Source organism: Colobus angolensis, unplaced genomic scaffold (assembly GCF_000951035.1).
Source record: "Colobus angolensis palliatus isolate OR3802 unplaced genomic scaffold, Cang.pa_1.0 Scaffold11, whole genome shotgun sequence".
NCBI lineage: Eukaryota > Metazoa > Chordata > Mammalia > Primates > Cercopithecidae > Colobus > Colobus angolensis.
Genome location: NW_012112030.1, coordinates 3,278,518 through 3,289,009, shown reverse-complemented (window position 1 = coordinate 3,289,009; position 10,492 = coordinate 3,278,518). Strand labels below are relative to the sequence as shown.

Here is a 10,492-nt window from a genome sequence, read left to right as displayed (position 1 = left end):
GCTAATTTTTTTTTTTTTTGATAGAGAAGGGGTCTCACTGTGTTGTCCAGGCTGGTCTCAAACTGCTAGGCTCAAGTGATCCTTCTGCCTCGACCTCCCAAAGTGCTGGGATTATAGATGTGAGCCACTGTGCCCAGGTCAACACATTTTTTAGATTCTCAAGACTCAGTTGAATTCCAGTTGTAACCTTTAAAAATAATCCCAGCATTTGGGAGACTGAGGCAGGAGGATCACTTGAGGCCAGGAGTTGGAGACCAGCCTTGGGCAATGCAGTGAGATCCCATCTCTACTTAAAAAAGAAAGAAAGAAAATGAAGGAAAATAAGAGAAGGGATGGAAAGTTATGAGACTAATGAAAAAAATAAGGCTCTCAAAGATAGTGAATGATGAGAGGAGAAAGAAAGGACTTTTACTAAAAGGGAAAAGATGTGACAGCATTGTACTGGCAGGGTCCTCCAGGGTATCGATGCTTACTTGTGACTGAGACATCTGGGAGGCTGCAGGCAAGGTCAGTTCTCCCACTGAAGCTTCCAGCCTGCTATCTACCCTGTCTGACCTGAAAGGAGAGGAATTTAAGATAGGAAAGTTTGAAGGGATTGGTAGGGGGGTGGGAAAGGACATAGAAGATGGCTTCAGGTATACAAATTGAGCTGCCCCAAGGTGGCAATCTAAAATAATATCCACTTCCCCAGCTGAATTATTCCAGGCAAGGAGAAGATGACTGATTCCCCCCACTAAGAAATGTCTCTCTTTTTTTTATTTTCACTTTTTTTGAGACGGAGTCTTGCTCTGTTGCCCAGGCTGGAGTGCAGTGGCATGGTCTCGGCTCACTGCAACCTCCACCTCCCAGGTTCAAGCGATCCTCCTGCTTCAGCCCCTCCTAGTAGCTGGGATTACAGACACACACCATCATGCCCGGCTAATTTTTGTATCTTTAGTATAGACGGAGTCTTGCTCTGTTGCCCAGGCTGGAGTGCAGTGGCATGGTCTCGGCTCACTGCAACCTCTGCCTCCCAGGTTCAAGCGATCCTCCTGCTTCAGCCCCTCCTAGTAGCTGGGATTACAGACACACACCATCGTGCCCGGCTAATTTTTGTATCTTTAGTAGAGATGGGGTTTCACCATGTTGGCCAGGATGGTCTCGAACTCCTGACTTCAGGTGATCCACCTGCCTCGGCCTCCCAAAGTGCTGGGATGACAGGCATGAGCTGCCGCGCCCGGCCAGAAATGTCTTATTTGTTAGGTTTGTAGTGAGCCAAGTGTTCTTTCTTCCCCCATCCAGGGGTTAGGTTAGGGATAGCAGAACAGTATTTAATAAACCAGAAGACTCAAGTGGGAACAGGATGCAGTGGGTAGATCCAGTAGGTTACATGGCCCTGAGAGATAAGAGACTCAAAGAGCTGCCCAGCAGTGAAGACACAAACTACCACCACCGTCCCCCACCGCCACCACTGGGCTTCTGTGGAGTCTGGGTACAGATCAGACTGTACTGTGTTTGTTTCCAAAATGATCAATTCTTAGTGATCCTACCCAGGGCTGTGTTGTCCTCTGCCCTCCCAGTTCTTGAGTGGAATTCTTCGTCTACATTTACCTGATGCAAGTTTTTAAATATTTCCAAACTGACCAACCCAGTTTCTCTTAACTTCTTCCTTCCCCAATTTTCTTTCTACTTTCACCAAGTTAACTTCACATTCTTATCTTCAGATAAGTTCTTTAGTATAATCTATTCCTTTGTCTTCCCCATTAATTACCTAAATCTCATGTGATGTTTGTCCTTTTCATACCACTCATAGGTCAAATTCTCCTAATACGGCTCCATAATTAATAAGAAACAGTCACCAATCACAAGTTTTAAGGCCCACTCCCTCCTCCCTGTCTTCCCTCCCTCCAGGTCACCCCAGCTCTGATCTTTGCCATCACAGTTGCTACAATCGGCTCTTTCCAGTTTGGCTACAACACAGGGGTCATCAATGCCCCTGAGAAGGTGAGTGCCAGGTCACAAGAATTAGAGTCTGGAATAGGGAAGTTGCTCCTTTAAGTAGAGTTTCAAGAAATCAGAATTCAAGGCCAGGCATGGTGGCACCTGCCTGGAATCCCAGCTACTCCGGAGGCTGAGGCCTAAAGATCACTTGAGCCCAGGAGTTCAACACCATCCTGGGCAACACAGTTAGTGAGGGTCCCTCCCCAAACTAGGGGATTTTAAGACAAATCTTGTATCTATCCTGTCCAAGACTGAAGATGGAGACAATATTGGTGGGGAAAATTAGTGGGGTCATTTAATCCAAGCAAAAAGCTCATTTACTCCCTGAACCCTGGGCGGTGCTGTTCTTCCTCCCACTCTTTCACCCATAGTGATAGACTTCCTGTATTATCCCTTAAGGGTTAGGTGCAAAGAAGCTGGATTCGCTTAGCAGAGGGCCGGGGTGAACATCAGTGCTGCCACCTACTGGGATATTCAGGACAAATGAAAAATTACTATTCCAGGGAGAGTTAACCTTAACTCCAATGTTATCTGCCTCTTCCATTCCCCTCTATTTATTCCCTTGATTCTCTAGGGAGGACATGATCCCTAATATTTGTTTCGTTTGTTTGTTTTGAGACGCAGTCTCGCTCTGTCACCCAGGCCTGAGTGCAATGGCGTTATCTCGGCTCACGGCAAAACTCCGCCCCACAGGTTCAAGCGATTCTCCTACCTTAGCCTCCCGAACAGCTGGGATTACAGGCGCCCGCCACCACAACCCGCTAATTTTGTGTTTTTAGCAGAGACGAGGTTTCACCATGTTGGTCAGGTTGGTCTCCAACGCCTGACCTCAGGTGATCCATCCGCCTCAGCCTCCCAAAGCACTGGGATTACAGGTGTGAGCCACTGCGCCCAGCATATTTGTATCTTTTGTTCTCATCCAACTGTAACAGTCTGTCCTCCCACCAACCCTTTTATTTTGCAGATCATAAAGGAATTTATCATGAAAACTTTGACGAAGAAGGCAAATACCCCTCCCTCTGAGGTGCTGCTCACGTCTCTCTGGTCCTTGTCTGTGGCCATATTCTCCGTCGGGGGTATGATCGGCTCCTTTTCCGTCGGACTCTTCGTCAACCGCTTTGGCAGGTATTGACTAGAAACTGGGCAAGGAAGTGGGCTCTACAGCTGCACTGAGGACAAGTGTGGAGAGTTAGGGCAGGGAGATGATGATGCCTTTGAATAAGAACACCTTGAATTCTAATCAAGGGAAACCTAGTCCAGCTGGCCCCGAATAGGACTGCCCTTGCGTGGAGCTCTACTACCCTCCATAGCTCCCGCCCAGCTGCACAAGAGATGAACTGTGTGAGTGAGTGGCCTTTGCAGCCCAGCTAGGGCTAGTTCAGAATTATTCCCTAGTAAGCTCGACTATGGGGTTTCCACAAACATGCTTAATTTACAAGGTCCAAAGTTGATTACTTTTCTAAAAATAAAAAAAAAAAATTGGGGTCTCATATAAATGTTTTTGTTATCTTACACGGGATTGGTAGGAATTATCTTTAGTCTCTGGCAAATGTAGATAATGGCCAAAAAAAGAAAACTGAATCTTCTTTTTTTTTTTTTTTTTTTGAGACAGAGTCTCATTCTTGTGACCTAGGCTGGAGTGCAATGGTGCAATCTTGGCTCACTGCAACCTCCACCTCCCTGGTTCAAGTAATTCTCCTGCCTCAGCCTCCTGAGTAGCTGGAATTACGGGCACCCGCCACCACACTCGACTAATTTTTGTATTTTTAGTAGAGATGGGGTTTCACCATGTTGGCCAGGCTAGTCTCGAACTCTTGACCTCAGGTGATCCGCCCACCTCAGCCTCCCAAAGTGCTAAGCTTACAGGCATGAGCCACCACACCTGGCTGAAAACTGAATCTTATTTTATACTAGCATAGTAATCTATTTTAGAAGGTAGAATATATTTTCAGTTATGACTGACGAAGGAACTGTTTTAATTTGCCAATCAGATATTCTAGAAATGGAGTGGTACTCACATTTAAAAACTGATAAGGCAACCTAATTTACTTGCTAATGTTCTTCCCCCTCTGCCCTCCCTCTGCCCAAGAAGCAGGGTCTTGCTCTGTCACCCAGGCTGGAGTGCAGTGGCCCAATTTTAGCTCACGATAGCCTCAACCTCCTAGTCTCAAGCAATCCTCCCACCTCAGCTCCCTGAGTAGCTGGGACTACCCGTGGGCGCCATCATGCCTGGCTCCCAACTAGAAATGTTCTAATAATAGAAAGTAAAAAAGGTCTGGGTGTGGTGGCTCATACCTGCAATCCCAACACTTTGGGAGGCCAAGGTGGGTGGATCATGAGGTCAGGAGTTAAAGACCAGACTGGCCAAGATGGTGAAACCCCGTCTCTATTAAAACACAAAAAAATTAGCCGGGCGTGGTGGCAGGTGCCTGTTATCCCAGCTACTCGGGAGCGTGGGGCACAGAATTGCTTAAACATGGGAGTCAGAGGTTGCAGTGAGCCGAGATCACACCACTGCACTCCAGCCTGGGCAACAGAGGGAGACTCTGTCTCAAAAAAAAAAAGAAAAGAAAAGAAAGAAAGTGAAAAAGAAAAGTTAGACCAAAAAAGGAGTTGATACGAGCCTGGAGAAGAGCAGAATAATGAGGACAGAAGAGGAGAGGTTAGGAGCCTCTCACTTTGCTAATTCCACTTTGTCTTTGATTAACCTCACAGGCGCAATTCAATGCTGATTGTCAACCTGTTGGCTGTTGCTGGTGGCTGCCTTATGGGACTGTGTAAAATAGCTGAGTCGGTTGAAATGCTGATCTTGGGCCGCTTGGTTATTGGCCTCTTCTGTGGACTGTGCACAGGTTTTGTGCCTATGTACATTGGAGAGGTCTCGCCTACTGCCCTGCGGGGTGCCTTTGGCACTCTCAACCAGCTGGGCATCGTGATTGGAATTCTGGTGGCCCAGGTACTCTAGAACTTCTCATACTTAATGAGTGTTAGTTTCATGGGTCATTAAAAAAGTTAACATAGATAAAGCACTGAAGAATATCTGGCATATGTTCAATTATATATGAAGTTTTAGATATTGTTACTATAGCTCATAGATAGTAGCTCAAGAAGCAGGTTGAGTAGAGAAAGGAAAAGAAACACAATTTCTTTTTTCCTTTTTTATTTATTTATTTATTTTAGAGACAGAGTCTCACTGTGTCCCCCAGGCTGGAGTGCAGTGGCACGATCTCAGTTCAACCTCTGCCTCCTGGGTTAGTTATTCTCATGCTTCAGCTTCCCAAGTAGCTGGGATTACAGGTGCGTACCACCACATCCAGCTAATTTTTGTATTTTTAGTAGAGACAGAATTTCACCATGTTGGCCCAGCTGTTCTCAAACTCCTGACCTCAGGTGATCCACCCGCCTTGGCCTCCCAAAACGCTGAGTTATGGGTGTGAGCCACTGTGCCTGGCAATTTTTTTATTTTTTCCAATGGTAAAATAATGTATGATTTTCTGAACTTTTGTTTTGTTTTGTTTTGTTTTGGAGATGGAGTCTCACTCTGTCACCCAGTCTGGAGGGCAGTGGCACGATCTCGGCTCACTGCAACCTCCGCCTCCTGGGTTCAAGTAATTCTCTGCCTCAGCCTCCTGAGTAGCTGAGATTACAGGTGCCCACCACCATGCCTGGCTAATTTTTGTATTTTTAGTAGAGACGGGGTTTCACCATCTTGGCCAGGCTGGTATTTAACTCCTGATCCACCTGACTCAGCCTTCCTGGAATTACAGGTGTCAGTTACTGCACCCAGCCAACTTGTTTTTTAATGAACTTGTGGCCTATGAAGTATGGGGTTTATAGCATTATCTTTGTGTGGTTTCTAGATCTTTGGTCTGGAATTCATCCTTGGGTCTGAAGAGCTCTGGCCGGTGCTATTGGGCTTCACCATCCTTCCTGCTATCCTACAAAGTGCAACCCTGCCATGTTGCCCTGAAAGTCCCAGATTTTTGCTCATTAACAGAAAAGAAGAGGAGAATGCTAAGCGGAGTGAGTATCTTTCACTCTTTAGTATACGAAGTATATGGTTGTGGTTTGTTTTAAGGATGAGGGTGCTGGACCTATTTTCTGTCGTACCCTTTCCCTGACCATCAGAATCCAAGTGAAGACGGTTCTGATTACTCTTCCTTGTTTTTTCTCTTTTCAAGACAGAATCTCGCTCTGTTGCCCAGCCTGTGGTGCGATCTTGGCTCACTGCAACCTCTGCCTCCTGGGTTCTAAGCAATTCTGTCTCAGCCTCCTGAGTAGGTGGGATTATAGGCGTGTGCTACCACCACCACGCCCAGCTAATTTTGTGCTTTTTTTTTTTTTTTTGGAGACGGAGTCTGCCTCTGTCGCCCAGGCTGGAGTGCAGTGGCACGCTCTCGGCTCACTGCAAGCTCTGCCTCCCAGGTTCACACCATTCTCCTGTGGGATTATAGGCGTGTGCCACCACGCCCAGCTAATTTTTGTGTTTTTATTAGAGATGGGGTTTCACCATGTTGACCAGGCTGGTCTCGAACTCCTGACCTCAGGTGATCCACCCGCCTTGGCCTCCCAAAACGCTGAGTTATGGGTGTGAGCCACTGTGCCTGGCAATTTTTTTATTTTTTCCAATGGTAAAATAATGTATGATTTTCTGAACTTTTTGTTTTTTAATGAACTTGTGGCCTATGAAGTATGGGGTTTATAGCATTATCTTTGTGTGGTTTCTAGATCTTTGGTCTGGAATTCATCCTTGGGTCTGAAGAGCTCTGGCCGGTGCTATTGGGCTTCACCATCCTTCCTGCTATCCTACAAAGTGCAACCCTGCCATGTTGCCCTGAAAGTCCCAGATTTTTGCTCATTAACAGAAAAGAAGAGGAGAATGCTAAGCAGATCCTCCAGCGGTTGTGGGGCACCCAGGATGTATCCCAAGACATCCAGGAGATGAAAGATGAGAGTGCAAGGATGTCACAAGAAAAGCAAGTCACCGTGCTGGAGCTCTTTAGAGTGTCCAGCTACCGACAGCCCATCATCATTTCCCTTGTGCTCCAGCTCTCTCAGCAGCTCTCTGGTATCAATGCTGTGAGTATGATACTTTAGGGTCAAAGGTGTCTTACAAAATTTCACTTAAAATGCCGGGCATGGTGGCAGTGTGCCTCTGCAGTCCCAGCTACTCAGGAGGCTGAGGCAGGAGAATCACTTGAACCCGGGAGGTGAAGATTGCAGTGAGCTGAGATTGTGCCACTGCACTCTAGCCTGGGTGACAGACTGAGAGTCTTCATCTAAAAAAAAAAAAAAAGACAAAAATTAGTTGGGCGTGGTGGTGCACTACTCGGGAGGCTGAGGCCGGACAAACACTTGGACCTGGGAGATGAAGGTTGCAGTGAGTGGAGATTGCGCCATTGCACTCCAGCCAGAGCAACCAGAGCAGAACTCCTTCTAGAAAGAAGAAAAGAAAGACAGAAAGAAAAGAAAGAAAGAAAGGCAGAAAGACAAAAAGAAAGAAAGACAGGCAGAAAGAAAGAAAAAGAAAGAAAGGAAAGAGAGAGAAAGAAGGAAGGAAGGGAGGGAGGGATGGAGGGAAGAAAGAAAGAAAAGAAAAAGAAGGAAGGAAGGAAGGAAAGAAGGAAAGAAGGAAAAGAAAGGGAGCCTGAAAGGACACTGGCAACTTCAGACTGAGCTGACTTTACCAGTCTGTATGTGTTTACAACTAGAATAGGCAATGATTGTTTAAAGAGCTAGCATTTGGCAGGTAGCCCTTGTATTCCATGCAAATATCAGCTTCCTGCTATTGAGTGTGGGTTGCGGAAGAGAGTACTCCTATGCCTTCTAGTGGATCGTGGATAAAATATAGATATGAAGAGCACCCTTGTGCTTTATCCCCTAAGGGTTTTCCATTAGTCTTTGATCAATGAGATTAAATCATTTTGTAACAAAGCATTTTGCAAAACTTACTATTTTGAGCATCAAAATGCTCAAAATTAGTAGAGACGGGGTTTCACCATCTTGGCCAGGCTGTTCTCCAACTCCTGATCCACCTGATCCAAGTTGGTTCTTGGCCTTTTCTTCTACCTAGCACACCAGGATATTTGTATTTGAAGTGGCAGTGCTTCTTGTGAGAGGTTAGAGACTGTTTTATCAGAATGTACAAGGAGCCAGGTGTGATGGCTGCTACTCAGAGGTTGACGTGGTAATATCACTTATGTCCAGGAGTCAAGCCTGGGCAATATAGCATGACCCTGTCTTAAAACAAACAAACAAAAAAAAAAAAAACTTGGGAGGAAATACACAGTAGTTAGAAAAAGCCTCCTAGGTGATTGGTGATTTTGATGAATCCCAGTCTCAAATTCCTCATTTGGAAATGATAATGTAGGCCACACGTGTTACTGGAGGAAAATGTGCTCCCGAGACCTTCCAGAGCAGCAGAGCTGGGACTCAGCAGGTGAGGCAGCTATGTGCAAGTGTAGCTCTGAGAATGAGCACCTCTTTAAAGAATGTACCTTGCATTAGTTCTGTACCTATTACAAAAAAAAGAAAGAAAGGAAAAAAAAAAGAAAAAAAAAAGATTGTGCCTGAGGCAACTCCCTACCTGCCTCACGACAGTCCCGGCCCTGCAAAACAGGATTAGAAAAAAAATCACCTGTAGGAAATTACAGATGATCCATGAGCACTCTGAGAGACAGACTCCTCCCACTTCAGAGTATGGTATGTGCTTGCTTGCTCTTGCTTTCCCTCCCTCCCTCCCTCCCTGCTTTCTTTCTTTCTTTCTCTTTCTTTTTCTTTCTTTCTTTCTTTCTCTTTCTTTTTCTTTCTTTCTTTCTTTCTCTTTTTCTTTCTTTTCTTTTCTTTCTTTCTTTCTTTCTTTTCTTTCTTTCTTTATTTCTTCGGACTCTCGCTCTGTCACCCAGGCACCCAGTGTCACCCAGTCTCAGCTCACTGCAACCTCTGCCTCCCTGGTTCAAGTGATTCTTCTGCCTCAGCCTCCCGATTAGCTGGGACTATAGTCACGTGCTACCATGCCCCGCTAATTTTTTATGTTTTTAGTAGAGGCAGGGTTTTACCGTGTTAGCCAAGATGGTCTCTATCTCCTGACTTTGAGATCTGCCTGCCATGGCCTTCCAAAGTGCTGGGATTACAGGTGTGAGCCACCACGCCTGGCTCTTTTTTTTTGAGAGGTAGTCTTGCTCTGTCACCCAGGCCAGAGAACAGTAGCGCAATCTCAGCTCATAGCAACCTCTACCTCCCGGGTTCAAGTGATTCTCCTGCCTCAGCCTCTCAAGTAGCTGGAATTACAGGCGGCCAACACCATTCACAGCTAATTTTGCGTTTTTAGTAGAGATGGGGTTTTACCGTGTTGGCCAGTCTGGTCTTGAACTCCTGGCCTCAAGTGATCCACCCACCTCAGCCTCCCAAAGTGCTGGGATTACAGGCATGAGCCACCACGCCCGGCCTGTACATTAATTATTGTTGGACTAAGGTGGCTCCCAATTTAGTCAATGAGCGGATTTTGCTCCACATATAATCATCACCTAAAGCTGGCTGCACCAGAATTATGGGGGATGGGGTTCCTGAGCCGGCTGAATGGAAAGTCTCTGTGTAAGAGAGCTGGAAACTGTCTGTAAAAAAATAAATCTGGGCCGGGGGCGGTGGCTCATGCCTGTAATCCCAGCACTTGGGAGGTAGAGATGGGCAGATCACCTGAGGTCAGGAGTTAGAGACCAGCCTGGCCAACATGGCAAAAGCCCGTCTCTACTAAAAATATAAAAATTATCTGGGCGTGGTGGTACGCACCATCTAAAAATCAATCAGTCAATCAATCTCTGATGCATAGCAGGCTTGGAAATCACTTTTCCAGCCTACTTTTGTGCAAACAATGGTTGGTTTGTTTTTTTTTTTTTTTTTGAGACGGAGTCTCACTCTGTCACCCAGGCTGGAGTGTAGTGGCACAATCTCAGCTCACTGCAACCTACGCCTCCTGGGTTCAAGTGATTCTCTTGCCTCAGCCTTTTGAGTAGCTGGGATTATAGGCATGCGCCACCTCACCTGGCTAATTTTGTGTTTTTAGTAGAGACGGGGTTTTTCCAGGTTAGTCAGGTCTCTAACTCCTGACCTCAAGTGATCCGCCCGCCTATGCCTCCCAGAGTACTGAGGTTACAGACGTGAGACACCTCGCCTGGCCCAAGAAGTTTTATTGAGATGTGTACATGTACATTAGGTTTTTGATGTGTAGACATTATGATAAAGAGAATTGTCATAACTATTTATTGCTTGTTTAAACTGCTCAAGTAATTACTTTTGCACCAACCTACTATCTTTCCCCACAAGCTTGATGTCATCATAAAATATGTTGGGATTTTGTTTTGTTTTGTTTTGAGACAGAGTCTTGCTCCGTTGCCCAGGCTGGAGTGCAGTGGCTCGATCTCGGCTCACTGCAACCTCTGCCTCCCGGGTTCAAGCAATTCTCCTGCCTCAGCCTCCTAAGTGGCTGGGACTACAGGCACCTGCTACCACACCC

At 46.1% G+C, this 10,492-nt stretch overlaps 1 protein-coding gene across 4 annotated transcripts in view; it reads left to right on the top strand.

Annotated features, from left to right (window-relative positions):
• The window catches only part of LOC105519332 (solute carrier family 2, facilitated glucose transporter member 3-like), a 92,311-nt gene that overhangs the window by 70,646 nt on the left and 11,173 nt on the right, over positions 1-10,492 (top strand). For 3 of the 4 annotated variants that reach the window (XM_011952673.1, XM_011952681.1, XM_011952689.1), the window contains 4 exons: positions 1,891-1,983; positions 2,945-3,105; positions 4,696-4,936; positions 6,709-7,059. In XM_011952673.1, coding sequence (XP_011808063.1) covers positions 1,891-1,983; positions 2,945-3,105; positions 4,696-4,936; positions 6,709-7,059 — 846 coding nt within the window. The remainder of the gene's footprint in view (positions 1-1,890; positions 1,984-2,944; positions 3,106-4,695; positions 4,937-6,708; positions 7,060-10,492) is intronic. The other variant, XM_011952697.1, reaches the window with a different exon arrangement.